The 15,235-nt window shown below is 45.4% G+C and overlaps 1 protein-coding gene across 3 annotated transcripts; it reads right to left on the bottom strand.

The window, feature by feature from the left end:
• Positions 1–627: 627 nt before the first annotated feature.
• mybl2b (v-myb avian myeloblastosis viral oncogene homolog-like 2b) lies at positions 628–12,307 on the bottom strand. 3 transcript variants are annotated; one of them, XM_042341965.1, is made up of 14 exons: positions 12,288–12,307; positions 11,021–11,117; positions 8,275–8,367; positions 7,738–7,958; positions 7,101–7,257; positions 6,665–6,733; positions 6,056–6,310; positions 5,225–5,605; positions 4,352–4,494; positions 2,978–3,080; positions 2,747–2,854; positions 2,103–2,207; positions 1,375–1,515; positions 628–1,060 (listed from the first exon to the last, which is right to left on the bottom strand). In XM_042341965.1, exons 2-14 carry the CDS (start codon positions 11,087–11,089, stop codon positions 935–937), a joined length of 1,971 nt encoding a protein of 656 aa, XP_042197899.1. In that variant the 5' UTR covers positions 11,090–11,117; positions 12,288–12,307; the 3' UTR covers positions 628–934. The 3 variants fall into 3 exon arrangements, with proteins under 3 accessions (XP_042197899.1, XP_042197900.1, XP_042197901.1); XM_042341966.1 differs by having other exon boundaries at positions 1,375–1,512; XM_042341967.1 differs by lacking the exon at positions 2,747–2,854.
• Positions 12,308–15,235: the final 2,928 nt, after the last annotated feature.

The following is a 15,235-nucleotide window of genomic DNA, read 5'->3' as shown; positions in this document are numbered from 1 at the left end:
ATTGCATGCGTCGTAAGAGATTATGGATTGACAGGTCTAAAAACAATCCCATTGCCTTCCTCGTGTCGCAGGATAATGTGTAGGGAGGGTGGCAGCTGATTGAGGTAATCCATCGTGTTAAACATAATTTTTTTTACAAAAGTCAGAAGGATCCTCGAGCGATACTGACCATTGTGAAAATTACATGTGAAAGTTTACTAAGAAAAACTGTCGCCATATTTCTAAGCACAAGCCGTGTACTTCATACTAAAAGACTAAACCTTCAAAACACACCCGTTTGCACAAATCATTTATCTGAAATCTCTGCAGATAAGTTTAATATATACAGAATCAAACAAGGCAGTTCTTAATTCACACTATCAGCAGACACACATACAATTAAATGACATTTTTGACCTGGTTCAGAAACGGAACCATCATTTTAATGAGGAATAAGGCAATGCAGGCTCGACCTGAAGTCTGTACAAATACCAGATCAGCCAGTGCTGTGACAAACACGACAAAACGTTAGGAAACCCTCCTCAATAGCACCACAAGCCTTGTTTGTTTCCACAATGATTGGAAACACTCTAACTAAGACCTGCCTGGGAACGAGAGGCTTTTAAGGATCAACAGCAAAGTCGATTGTTACAGGATTTATTATTTTTAATACCAACGACAAGCATATGATTCCCTTCAGTTCACAAACAAACGTTGCAGAGTTCAAATCACACCTGCGTGATGTTCTCCCGACCACAATAAGTGCACCTTCACATCCAAGGTGATAAAATGGAACACTTTCCAAAAGGATAGTCTGGAACAGCAACATTGCTTTTGGTTTTCTGTAGATTGGTCTTAAAACTTTAGCCCACTGCATTGTGCAAGGTAATTTCTGTTGAAAGAGTCGTCCAGAGAATATTGTACCCAAAAAATAAGGTACCTTTTCTCCAGCAAGTTATAAAATCAAGGTCCTGGAAGTTTGAGACGCTTTGAATGTATCTAGGTATTTCCTTGCCTTCTCCGTCATTATCAGCTGATCTTTTGTTTTTCCACAAGCCACTATTTCCCAAGCGCTGTTCATCTGCAAACAGAAATCAAAGGGAGGAAAGGGTTTGAAAGTTATTTGCAAAACTACTTCATATGCTGAAAACAGAGAACAAAATCCGTGAAATTAAAATTCACCTTATTTTCTACCTACAATGAAACTCTGATAGCTTGCCAAACGCACAAAACTCGTCACTCACTCAAACTCCCGGCTATTTCCCATAATAAATGTGAAGGTTTCGCCCTGCCCAGGAATCGAACCCAGGTCCTCACTTGCGAGGCGAGTGCTCCAACCACTGAGCTACAGGTCTCCACAACCTGCTGGTGGCAGAAGGCACTCACAGTACATACCCGGATTGGAGTTTTCTGTTTACAGCACACAGAGGAACAGCTCGCTCCTTCCTTTGGGATAATGAACCCTGTGTCCAGGGTACTGTTGTGATTCTTACTTGTTGAGGTGTTCAAAGAATTTGACAGAAAGCTTTCTGACTGCTTGAAAAACAAAGGTAAAAAGCGTACAATGGTCAGGCTAAAATAAAGCAAAATATTAAACTTATTGAAGTTAGTGGCTTTTTTTTCTTTTACACCCAAATATTTCATCCCGGTTTGATACGACAATTCTACCATCAATGCTGCCTTTCCTCTCGGCACCCGACCCTCTCTCAGAAATTGTCCCAATCGAATGATTAAGCGTTTTGGGGTTCTGGAGGGTATATCCAGCACCTGAAAGTGAATGTTTCTGGGCACTGGGATAGCTGACAGTGGAAATGTAATATGAATTTATGGTGTTGGGAAAAACGCTCATCAGAAAAATGGCAACACAAAGTGACTGAAGCCTCGCACCAGGAAAAGCAGCTCAGGGGTAAAAGGGTGCATCTCATGATACAGAGGAACTGTGTGGGTTTCTGCAAGTCAGGAATTTCTTTCTTTGTATGTGTTTTTTAAAGCCGGCAACAGCAAAAAAAAATACATCTTTATTCAAACGTTCAAAAGTCACAATGACCAGATTTCTCTGTACAGGAAAGTCCACACCAAACGTACAGTGTCTCCCCTCCCCTCCTCTGGCTGGTAAAGATTACCTGGTTATTGGTGCTGGATGAAGCTTGATTCACTTTACTTGTATCTTTGTCCAAAATGTCTAAAGCAAGTGACTTTCTCACTTTCTTCACAGGAGGTCTGTGTTGCTGCACAAACAAGATCAGTTAAAAACATTTTTTTTTAACCAAACTGAGATTTCTAGAGCTTTATTAATCAAGTCGCAAAAGGTTCAACGCCAAATGGTTCATGCAGCATTGACCAGCACAAGGTTTAACTGATTCCTAATAAATACAAACAGACCAACATACCAAACGAAGAGATTACTAACTAAGTGCTCACTCCATAACAGACAAAACAGAAATTCCCATACGTGAGGAGCTCTCAATAAATTGGTTTGGAAGGTGAGGTGATGGAAGGGATTATGTGCTAAAAAATCTGGAGCAGTAATTATTGCTCAAATAAAAGCTATACTTCACATGTGGCGAGTTGCACAATTGGGAGAGGATAGGGAGGAACTGAAAGGAATTTCAATCCGGTTAAGACTTCCAGACACAAAGTCTCAAAATGTTCTCTCACAACAAGACTAACTCTCCAGGCAGAGACTAACGTTCTTTGGGCCATTTACATCTTAATGAAAGGAGAGGCAGGAAGGAGGAACTGCTTGAATTTTCACGCACACACTGACCCTGTACATCTTTCTTTTGATTGCCTGCATTTCCTCTTCATGCATCGCCATATCAGCCTCATTCCGTAAAATCTCTTTAAGGTCCTCTTCGAAATGGGGCGTCGGAGGCTTGGTTGGACGTTTAAAAAAAAGGTATTTTTTTAAAAATTATCTCTTGCATAAACACTTACTTCGAATGAATTCTCCCCCCATCCCAACCCCCTCATTCGGCACGTCCTGGTTGATACCTACTCGTGGCTTTAAGTATCCATACTTTTCCAGGGCGTTTTTGAAAGGAGTGGGTGTCCGTGGTGTACTGTCCAAGAGGGATCTGCGGCTTCTGGGGGTACAAGACCTGCAAATGGACAAACAAATGAGTTCACCTTAAACAAAGAAGGACAGCATCACTATTCGTTATTTGATGGCCTATCGGGGGGGGGGGGGGGAGAGAGAGAGAGCGCATTCCATTCCAACAATCTATCTCTGGATTTACATGTCCAGGTGGATGCAGGGAATTCTCAGTTTTGTTTGGAGACTCTTAAGCAATGGTGAGGATTTCTGCATGTGTTGCTAATAAAACAATTAATCATTAAGTTCCACTGTTTATACTGACAGCCGCTTTATATCTCTTTGCTGCTGTGCCAAAGGGGTTAATAGACAGAATCTGTTCCAAAACTGGTTCTGATCAACTCCCAGTTCCTGTTTGTTTTAGGGCAGCATGGACATCTATTTATTTATTTATAAAGAATTATTCAGCAACAGGGAGCCACAGAGCACTTACATTCTCAGACTGGCAGGGTTTCTAACTGCTGCAGTCACTTAGCATGGCAGGTGCTCCAGGGTTAATTGTTCGGCTGTCAGAGCAGTGTGTAAAGTTGCCATTTTTGTCTTGTGCGCAACGTAAATACTCATTTATTTCTGCGGATCACCTTGTTCTGGATTTCAGATGTCAGCTGTGCAGCACTTACATCAGGATGACACTGGTTAAGCTACAAGAGCAATTGACCGAGAACTCGGTTTCTCCAGATTTCATTGATTCCTTCCCGCCTGTTCTGTTATTTCACATGCGGGTTTTGTCTGCAACAGTTTTTTTCATGAGTCAAATCCTTGGTTTGGTTTGTCAAATATTATATATTTTTTTAAAAAAAGAAATATTCATGTAAATGCCAAACTGAGAGAGACCTTAAATGATGATGCGGATGAATGCTGGTCTGGGCGAGCCGAACACACACAGACAGAGGTCAGTAAAAGAATTAAAATTGACGGAGGAGAGTTGGCAAAGGTAAAGTTAGGTGACTCAGCAATCCAGGAATTGCATTTCCAAGAAGCTAGCGGGGAATACGATCTTCTCAACAGGATCCAGCGTACACATGGACAGTAACACACACAGTCTGTCCTCAGGTGTGTGAACAATCAGCTGATTAAATGGAAGATGAACACAGCTTATACCATTCTGGGAGGGAGGGAGAGGGGGCGAGGGGGGGAGGAGGGAGGAAAGAGGGGGTTCAGCATTGCTACTCGAGTACTTTAGATTTACTTCACAGCTTGATATTTCAGCACATTTAGCCCAAGTTTGTAACTTCACAGTTTGTGACACGAAGGGGCTGCCCAACTCCAGCTACTTACACAGAATTCTCCTTCTGAAGTTTGGGTGTGTAGTCCCGCTGCAGAGGGGTGGTGACCACTATTTTCTGGCTGCAGACTGGTGTAGAGGTGAGAGAGGGATTCTCTATATCAAGACTGTCTTGTTTGGTCCAGAAATTCAAAAACTGAAGGAGAAGAGAAGGAAAGAAACAACAGCATCAATAATTAGACTCAATTTATAGCACGTTTATCCCTAAAATAATTTATGAAACAAGACAACTGTTGTAGTAATTTTAAAAAGTTGGATTAAGTTCCAGTGTGCTTCAGTTGGTAGCGCTCTTGCTTCTGGGTCAAAAAATTGTGGGTTCAAACCCTATTTTAGTACTTGAGTTCAGATTCCAGGCTGACACTCTGCTGTGCAATGGGAGGTGCCATCCTTTGGAAGATCTGAAAACTGAGATCCTTCCAGGCTATTCAGCTGGATATTAAAGATTATGTGACACTATAGTTTCTTACTGTGTCCTGACTACAAACCCTCTGGATAAACGTCCTTAGACTACATCAAATGCACAGAACTTTATTCACTTCATGGTAGTTTGTGGAAATATTGCCATGTCTTTGCCTGCAAATACAGTTACTACACTTGACAACAACTCCATGAAAAGGGATGTTCGGTGCTATATCAAATGCGTCTATTAATTATAAAGAATCCAATAGTTGAAGGGAAATCGTCACCAGGTGAGCCAAGCTGACAGAATTCAAACCACATGTTCCAGCGCCTCGGGACGTCCTCCCGACATGAAAGGCACTATACAAATGTAATTCTGTTGTTGTACTAAACAGTGGTTCAGCTACACTAACGATCATCAGTTATTAATTGTGCAGACAGAAAAAAGTGCTCAGCACAGACATTACCTGCGAGGGTGAGAAAGGCAGACTCTTCACTGGAGTGCTCTTGGGGGTCATGGTGCTGTTACTGGTGTCCATGACCACAGAACTGTTGTTAGAGTTACTGCTGTCATTAACTGGCGACAGTGTAACCTTGGTCTTCTTCTTGCGCCTCAGGATTGTTGGCGGAGTACTGAAGCTGCCCGCCACTGGGGAGGTGATCATAGGAATCAGTTCCCCTTTCTTTACGCTTTTGCTCAGGTCCGAGATGGAAGTTGCATCAAAGTGAAATTCAGTTACAGTTTGCTCAGCCACTGAGCTCTTTTTATCAGGAGTTTGTTTAGCTAGACTGGTGGCCGGCTCTTCTGGCAAGTCAAAGTTCGGCAGTTCACACCATCCATCTGGGTACTGAAGTTCAGGAGAGAAAGTAAATAGAGCAGTGATTAATTAGACCCTTTCTGTACCTGCTTCCATGTTGCTGCTAAATATCACACTGCTTCTGAAAACCTGCCTTCAACAAGACAGATATACACCCACAACCAGACATTGCACAGCATCCATCCCTCCCTCCCCAATTTCTGAATGAATAATAATCTATCTTAAAAAGCACCAGTAACATGTAATGTATGTGAGAATGATTTCCTAGGGTAGTGTGAGTGAGTGAGTGAGTGAGTGAGTGAGTGAGTGAGTGAGTGAGTGAGTGAGTGAGTGAGTGAGTGAGTGAGTGAGTGAGTGCCTGCGTGGGGTGCAGTGCAAAGCAGGAGTGAGGAATAGAATATTTCCCACAATCCAAAAAAGGAAGGACAGAGAGAACACCTTTATGATCTTCCCCCCCACCCCCTCCAATCAATAACTTACACATTGGACAAGCTCCAAAGGTTCAGACAATTCAGCAGTCGAAGGCTCAGGAAATATTTCTCCGGAATCCACAACCAGGAACATACTGCAACAAGCCTCGTCAGCCGACTCATTGCATTCCTGGGATTGGGTGCAGCTGGGCTGCTCGGGCTCCAGCTGGACGTCAGAGGTGCTGCTGGACGAACCATTGTCATTGAGCTCAGAGGTTTCCTGGAGAAGACTGTCTGACAAGCTGGCCGTCTGAAAACTGTCCTCCTGCGGGCGGGGGAATAAAATGGTTTATGCTGGTTTAACTACAACTACCTAAATGCAAAGGATGTGAATCGTTGAACACAAGCATTGTAAATAAATATGGTATTAAATTAACCCAAACAATATAAATTACTCTAAACAGTGTACAAGTGCACAGTATTCAGACCCACTCCCCCAATTTGTGGCTGAAATGCATTGAGTAAATCAGCACAATAGATGTACACATTGTATGGGATGAATAGAATAACAATAAATTAAACACAGCTACATATCTAACTCCAGCTAAAAGTGTACAGAGTACATCAAAAACCACCCAAACTACCCAACTCTCCAGTTCAATGCAAAGACTCCCCTCACCTGCTTCACGGTGACGGATGCCGGTTGTGGGAATGTTTCTGAGATCTCAGAGCTTTGTGGTACAGGTGTCTACAGTGAAAGGGAGAAACAGGATTATAAAGATATTATTTAATATTATTATTATTATAAAGATGCACCTCATTCATGTTGTTAAATTTGACACACGCAAGGTTAGCCAACTTAAAAAGCTACGGTTCATCAGTTTCCCACCTGGTGAGAATCAATCTTTCACCACAAGTAAAGGGCAATGCGCTTATTTTTGCCGTTGTATGTACCTTGCACAAATGTTTTTTCACTGAAAAATCTGCCTGTATCGGAAAGATGGGCTAAAAAGTCCTGTGCAACCTGACAACCAACGTCACAAACAGTTTTAATTTGCCATTGGCACCCCATTGCACCAGGTAATACCTGGTTCCACTAAATTAATGAAAAATACCTCAGTCATTGTTGTCCGAAAACACTGGATTTCCCCATCATCTGAATGAGCGATGACAAACATGGGAATACTCTGGCCGGACTCTTGCAAGTAATCCTCCATCTCCACCTTCCTTTTCATTGTTGAGTTCCAATGGTTCTTTACCGCATTGTCTGTCCTGTGATTAAAAACATTTGTAATTGTCCACTAAGATTCGAACATTACTGCAGTAAATTGGTCAGTCGCTTCATGCCTCTCTGTGTGAGTTGCTGTGCGCAAACTGTTCATTGTTTCTGATAACAAATAGTCAATACACTTGACAGCAAATACCTGTGAAGTGCTTTGGGATGTCAACTCCATGCCCCTCAATCACTTGACTCTCTGCTTATACTGTGAAATCCATTTGTTTAAAGTTCTGCAGTAGAACTGCCAGTTATTCACATTCCAACTAACTCCGTGTCTCCGTCAGACTTAGCTATGTAAGTGGACACGGGGGCGAGGTGGTGGGGTGGAGAAATCAATGTGAAGTTGCAGCAAACGCACAAAGTTACAAATGATGGGTATTAGTCATTCTGGTGGACACCATCTGCTTACACCAAGTTACAAACCCGGTGAGATAGCAGCAGTCAAACCTCATGAAGATAAATGGCTTACTGACCTGCCGGGTAGCAGTTTTGCAATCTCTGCCCAGCGATTCCCAAGGACCTTGTGTGCTTCGTAAATAATCCTGTCCTCGTCTTCTGTCCAGTGTGACTTTTTCACCTCGGGATTGAGGTGATTGTGCCACCGTTCACGGCACTGTTTTCCAAGTCTTCCCTTGAGTTGTCTGGCAATCAACGACCAACGTTTGGGCCCATATTTCTGGACCAGTTCAATTACCTGAAAGACGAGGAGTCAAAGGGGGCAGGTTATTCACTCGTTTCCTTTCATTGCATTAGATAACCTAACCACTCTGTTCACTTCTGGTTTTCTCCCTTGATTGCCCCGCACATACCATAACTCTAATCGGAGGTAACCCTCGTCCTGCTACAACTAACCATGGGATCATCTGACCAAGCCAGTGGTGCTCCACAGCCAGCCACCACTACACACCAGCAAATCAACAATACCTCATTACCGACTGACCCATACTAGAACAAGCTACAATACAGTATCATGGAAAGCATCACAATGATCGTCTTGTACCCTGTATTACCTTCTGGTCTTCTTCTTTTGTCCACGGACCTTTCACAAGTTCTGGATTGAGAACCTTTAGCCACCGATGTTGGCACTGACCATCAGTTCGGTTCTGCAACAATTAAAACATTTTTCAAACGGGAAAAGCAACCAGAATTTCAGGGTGGCAAAATCCAGCAAAGAGCCTGACAACAGGAGTTATGTTCTTCAAACAGAAACAGTTGATGACTAAACAATGAAAAACGCAAACGTGTATTTTTGGCCGAACTCATTCTCTCTTCGTACAAAGTAAAAATAATTAAACATTATTATTCCTTGCCGATTGAGGAAGAAACAAGGAAGTCAATAGAAAATCTACTGATCAATAACATGAACAGATGAGTGGGTATGGGGATTAGGGCAAATATATATTTTTAAGAATCATTCAAAATTAAGCTAAACCACAGCAGTTTGAATAGCCTTCAGTGGGAAATGCAAACACTTAATAATTGAATAAATTGCTCAAATTCTTGCAGATCCAATGCTTCAATAGAAAACGTCGCAAGCAGAATGTTTTTGTTTAAAAAATAATATTGTGCTGATGTGAGCTCAGAAAGAAACACTTCTTCAACTTTGTGACAACAATTTTGAGGCCATCCGCTGCTCTCCACAACACCCTCAACCACACCCTCAAAGAGTGACTTCACCAATGCGCCATATCCAGCCTTGTTGACCCGAAGGCAGAATTGTCAACTTTGTACAGAATGCTTGGTAGGGTTTCGTTGGGAAACCAAACCTCCTGCAAATGAAGCAACACTAACTGACCTGACTCCACACCAGCAGAGGCCAAGGATTGTCCACCCCGTCACCTGGCCTGGATTTTGGACCAAGTTCCACCCCTGAAACACCCACTGATCTAACCAACGGAAATGTTTCTACAATAATCAGTTGGGAACTTTTAAACCTTCTCATTAGGAAATGGGAGTCCAAGGACCAAAAGGTCTCAAGAGTGCTTCAATTACAAGATCCCAACCTCTGGCTTTTGGCAAGTGGGTTGGTTAGTAACGGCAAGGTTTTTACACTGAGTAATTGAATAGTTAAGTCCTCCTTCCCAACAGCACAGAAGAAAACATGGACAGGGAAGGTTTATGATTCTTGTATCTATACCAACAACCTTCCAGCACCACATTAAATAACGTGCAGGTGGTCTACCAGGTTAACTTTGCTTATGATGAACTGGATGAGGGACGACCTACAAGTCACAGCTGCAAATAATACTTACTGAGAAATGAAATGACTTGCTATAAGTTTCCAATCATTTTTGTCATATTGCTTTACCAACTTCTTCAACCTTTCATCCTACACAAAAGTAAAACATTTAACATAAACCCCTGTATAGTATGTCACCGATATTTCTGTTGCAGACATAGTGCCTCTTGCAACCTCCATAAGCAGATGACTAAATCACTGAAGATTATCCATTAAAGTAAAATGGAAGTAAAATTTCAAGAAGTTGAACAGAAATTTGAAAACGTCTCCCTTTTGATAAGTTAATTCGGGTAACTAAAACACATAAAATGATCTATTACCCCAAAATGTAAAATACTAAGCTACTAACGAGTGCCTGACTTTGAGTATAAACAATTGTATGGAATTTTGCAATGGGCAAAACAGACAATGTATTTTTCAAAACTGCTATGGTTCTAACACTTATTGCATTGTACTCAGCTTTCTTTTACGGTAAGGCTGATCTATTTTCATACTTTCTTTAGTAACATGTTCTTTCTTTAGCATGTGGTGGCTGTAAGATTAGCAGTGAATTAAGGAAGAATTGAAGACATCAGCACATAATCTTTGTGGAAACGGATTGTGAGAAAGCAGTCACACATGATTTGTTGTGCACAATTCCCTAGTAAAGCACAGATAAAGAACGTGCAATACCATCAGAGAAATTCCAATACAAGTTCAAAATAGACCATAGTTGATGTCACTGATGTAGTGCTATATATGGTCAGGCTGATGTCCAGATTTGAAGAGCAATTGGTCTACTTGTAATTTCCCTATTAATTAGAAGATACAATGGAGTTATTGTGCTCTATACACAGAATTCATGTCAGACAAAGCTATTGTTCGTATTTCAGTGTCCCACTACCATGACAGGAAGCTGCAGGATTTAGGAGGAACAGTAAGAGGCTCAATTTCCAAAAAAAATTAGAACAATGTCTCTCTCGTCCTCTCCAAACAAACGTTTTCCAACTTTTTTGAGAGAAAATCTATACAGGTTGTATTCATAAAATCACAGAATCGTACAGCACAAAAAGAGGCCATTCAGCCCATCGAGTCTGTGCGGCTCTTTGAATGGAGCAATTAATGTCAATCCCACTCCCCAGCCCTTTCCCCATAACCTGCAAACCCGTCCTCCTCAAATACCCGTCCACTGCGTTTTTAAAAGTAGTTATCGAACAAATAGTAGTTATTGTGGACAAATCAACTCTATGGTTAAAAAGGAAAGATCCATGGGACAAAGTAAGAAAGCATGCTTTAGTCTCTTTAATAGTCGAATGGATACTACGTATAATTTGCATTTCTCTCATAAACTGAAATCAAGCGGTGAGCTGCTCTGTTAGGGTTTAACTTAAATTTCGAATGTTGGCACAATCAAAACCAGGCAGTTGTGTGATGCCAAAGATTAAAGCAATTTAGATTTCAGCAGGCTTCTTTAAGCCCTTGGCAAGTTATTTCTTAACCGGCAATAAATCAATTATTTCTATTTGCTGAACAAGTACCTCTTCGGGCATCCACTTCATTTTATACAGCTTGCTGGCATCTCTGGAATCCGAACCATCGCAGTCCATATCAATCAAGAATTCATCCGATTCCTCCCTACAAAATAAAGCATTGTTATCTTTTGCGACAAGCAGGTATCCATCATATAAGACCACAGATCATTTCATTTATAAAATGGCAAAAAGATACCAATCAGATAGGCCAGTATAATTAGTGTAGCTTAGGGTTAGTATATCCTTAAGTCTCCAGTGACCAGTAAACTGTAAGAAAGGTCAAAAAGTAGGTTTTCAGGAGACTTTTAAAGACAGACAGAGAGATGACATTAGAAACGTCCATCTCTCAGTCAGTACAGAAATCTTTGCTGTAATACCGTTTATACTGGTTTACAAATGCAGGGTAACCCAAGGATCCATCCTTAGTCCCTTCTTTCTTATTTACACGCTCTCTCTCAGCGATGTCATCTGCAGACATGGGGTAAACTCCCACCTTTATGAGGATGGCACACAGATCTACTTCTACTCTTCCGGCTGTGACTCCAGGTCCCTGGAATTCTGTCAGCTTGTTTGTCAGACATCAAGGCCTGGATGAGCGCAAACTTACTGTACCGAGTGTCGTACTTCTCATCTCCCATCAACATCTTCTCTTCTACAGCTCTGACCTCCTCAACCTCCCCGGCCTGTCCCCAAGACTCACCGAACCGAGTTCGTAACCTAGTCGTTGGTTTTGATCACCAGCTATCCGACCTTCTCCCATATCGGGTCAAGTTCTACCACTGTTAAGACCCCCCCGAGACCCTACCCCGATAAGGGCCGCTATATAAATACAACTTGGGATTGTCTTAAGTATTGGAAAATATTGTATCCTGAAGAGCGGTTACATTGACTGCAATTAAACATGAACGTCCTTTGGATGAGACCTTAAACCGAGGTCCCGTCTGCCTGTTCTGGTAGATGTTAAAGATCTCTCTGCGCTAATTAAAAACAAAAGCGAGTTTCTCTCTCTCTCTCTCCCGGTGTCCCGTCCCCCACAAGTACAATTGATCGCTCGCTCCATGACTGTGTGTGGGGACGTCGCTGTGCACAAATTGGCTGCCGCGTTTCTCCCACAAAATACAGTCACTACACTTTACAGTATATCCTGTGAAGCGCTTTGAGGCGTCTCGACGACGTGATCAGACGTCGGGTCAAATACAAGGATTATTATTTTATGCAAAAATGAAAAAGAAAAACACAAAATTTCTCTCAAACACAGAAATGATTCACTCACCAGTGAGTCGGTGTCTCCAGGGTGGGGGGGGGGAGGGGGGAGAGCTCCAGGGTGGGGGAGGGGAGGGGAGAGAGCTCCAGGGTGGGGGTAGGGAGGTCCAGGGTGGGGGTGGGGGGTCCAGGGTGGGGGAGGGGAGGGGAGAGAACTCCAGGGTGGGAGTAGGGAGGTCCAGGGTGGGAGTAGGGAGGTCCAGGGTGGGAGTAGGGAGGTCCAGGGTGGGGGAGGGGGGGTCCAGGGTGGGGGAGGGGGGGTCCAGGGTGGGGAGGGGAGGTCCAGGGTGGGGGAGGGAGGGAGACAACTCCAGGGTGGGAGTAGGGAGGTCCAGGGTGGGGGGGTCCAGGGTGGGGGTGTCCAGGGTGGGGGTGTCCAGGGTGAGGGGGTCCAGGGTGGGGGCTGCGGCCTGGCAGCTGTTTACAAGCCCGGACTCTGGTCAGGCGAGTGGCCGGGGGGGGGGGGGGGGTCCCGTCCTCCTCTGTGTCTCCGAGCAGCAGCGGCAGCGGCAGCTGTGTGTTACACCATTTCCTCCTCTCTCCCCCTCTCTCTCTCCCCCTCTCTCCCCCCTCTCTCTATCTCCTTCCCTCTCTCTCTCCCCCTCTCCCCTCTCTCCCCCCCTCTCTCCCCCTCTCTCCCTCTCTCCCCCTCTCTCTCTCCTCTCTCCCCCTCTCTCTATCTCCTTCCCTCTCTCTCTCCCCCTCTCCCTCTCCCCCTCTCTCTCTCCCCTCTCCCTCTCCCCTCTCACTCTCCCCTCTCTCTCTCCCTCTCTCCCCCTCTCTCTATCTCCTTCCCTCTCTCTCTCCCCCTCTCCCTCTCCCCCTCTCTCTCTCCCCCTCTCCCTCTCCCCCTCTCTCTCTCCCCTCTCCCTCTCCCCCTCTCTCTCTCCCCTCTCCCTCTCCCCCTCTCTCTCTCCCTCTCTCCCTCTCCCCCTCTCTCTCCCCCTCTCCTCTCCCCCTCTTCTCCCCCTCTCTCTCCCCCTCTCTATCTCTCTCCCCTCTCCCCTCCCTCTCTCTCCCCCTCTCTCTCTCTCCCTCTCCCTCTCCCCCTCTCTCTCTCTCCCTCTCTCCCTCCTTATTTTCTGAAAAACCCGCCAAATCCGCGCCCTCTGGTGCCATTGGCGGCGGCGCATGCGCTGTTGTTGCTGCTGCGCAGTGGGCGGTTTCGCGCCCAATTGGGCGGTTTTTGTTTTTGTTCCTTTAAAAACAATACCAACAAAATGTCTTTTTCTTGTGGTTTATTTTCCTCTTTGAAAACCTTTCCTTTACGCGGTGTCAAACCACTGACCGACATACAGTGTCTCCGCAACTGCCAACACACAGGGCATTGGGGCTATTTTTGGGGCTATTTTTTGGGGCTCGTGTTTGTTGGGACTTTGGCTCATAACAATGTACTTTAATCTCTGGTATTTCCCCCCTCCGCTCCCCCCCCCGGGCTCTCCCCCCCCCCGGGCTCTCATCCATTCCCGGGGCTCTCGGCTGCAAATCAGCCGTTTTCTAGGTCGGAAGATGTTTTGAGGGGAGGGGGTGAGGTGGAGGGGGGTGAGAGGGGGGAGGGGGTGAGGTGGGGGGGGTGAGAGGGGGGGAGGGGTGAGGTGGAGGGGGGAGAGGGGGAGGTGGAGGGGGGGGAGGGGGTGAGAGGGGGGAGGTGGAGGGGGGGGGGGGGGAGGGGGTGAGGTGGAGGGGGGGGGGGGGGAGGGGTGAGGTGGAGGGGGGGGGGGGGGGGGAGGGGGTGAGAGGGGGAGGTGGAGGGGGGGGGAGGGGGGGTGAGAGGGGGGAGGGGGGAGGTGGAGGGGGGGGGGGGAGGGGGTGAGGTGGAGGGGGGGGGAGGGGTGAGGTGGAGGGGGGGGGGGAGGGGTGAGGTGGAGGGGGTGAGAGGGGGAGGTGGAGGGGAGGGGTGAGGGGGGTCTCCACCCCAACACATTGACAATTCCAGTCCTGATGTGGATGTTGCAAACGACCCTTTCTTTAGAATTGAGCCATTTATCGCCCAAAACAACAACAACAACAACATCTACTGAACTACTGAGTGGACAACTCTATAAGATACCATTTGAGTCCGTGAGTGACGGTTTACAGTGAGTGATTTCTGGCACCAAAACCGAACCCGAAGGACTTCCCTTATCTTCCTGTTAGAAATCCATCAACTTCAACCCATTCTGGTTTTGGAGCCCATTTGCCTTTCCCTCTCGGGGGGAGAGGGGGACTTTGAACATCTGTTGATTTATTTGACAGCTTTCAAGAACTTTCTGGTTAGTGCTGAGGTCACACAGTGACATTGACACAGTTGAGTTGTGTGTCTGAAGGAGTACATTATATATGTATTTTGAGGATAAAACAAGTGGAGCCTTCAGTCTGTGGGAATCTGATTGACATTGTTACTTTCACACCATTGATTGGAATTACTAATCAACTCGTGTTAATTGGTTCCGGGATTCAAATGAATTGCACCTGAAGGCAATAAGTGCAGCGGTGGAGAAGTGACTGCACTTGAAATGCAATGAAAGTCACCCGAAGAGGAGAGAAGAGGAGGTTTTTAGGCGGTGGGAACCGTTACGATGGAGACCGAATGGAAGCTGCGCTTTTCCAGTCTGAGTTCCACATTAGATACAGGTTTTGCCATCAGCTCCTCGAGTCTCTCAGCTTCTGACCAACAGGACGTGACCCTGTCCCTCAACTGTGAAAGCCAACTCTGCCCAAACGAGGAGAGCGACCCCAGTCCCCAGCAGAGGGGGGGAGCCCCACCCGGGGGTGCTGGAGGCTCCCCGAGAGTCGACGGTACGAGCGATGGGCAACTTTGCAAAACCAACCTCTTAGCTCCTCCATCACCTCGACTTGAAAGCCTCCCGGTGTTTAATGCGGATCCTCTACACTGGCGAGGGAATGGCTGTGGCTCTATGTGTGTCTCTCCACCGAGATCTCCCCCTGTCCCACCCACTGCAGAGACACTGAGCACTG

Source organism: Callorhinchus milii, unplaced genomic scaffold, assembly GCF_018977255.1.
Source record: "Callorhinchus milii isolate IMCB2004 unplaced genomic scaffold, IMCB_Cmil_1.0 Scaffold18, whole genome shotgun sequence".
Classification (NCBI taxonomy): Eukaryota; Metazoa; Chordata; class Chondrichthyes; order Chimaeriformes; family Callorhinchidae; genus Callorhinchus; species Callorhinchus milii.
This window is presented reverse-complemented; position numbering and strand designations above follow the sequence as displayed.

Excerpts from the sequence above, each read along its gene's own strand:
- mybl2b (XM_042341965.1), bottom strand. The coding sequence starts at position 11,089 with ATGGACTGCGATGGTTCGGATTCCAGAGATGCCAGCAAGCTGTATAAA. Across the intron at positions 5,606-6,055 it reads CTTTGGAGCTTGTCCAATGT|TACCCAGATGGATGGTGTGA; the intron begins GTAAGTTATTGA and ends CCTGAACTTCAG. Across the intron at positions 4,495-5,224 it reads TGCCTTTCTCACCCTCGCAG|TTTTTGAATTTCTGGACCAA; the intron begins GTAATGTCTGTG and ends CTTCTCCTTCAG.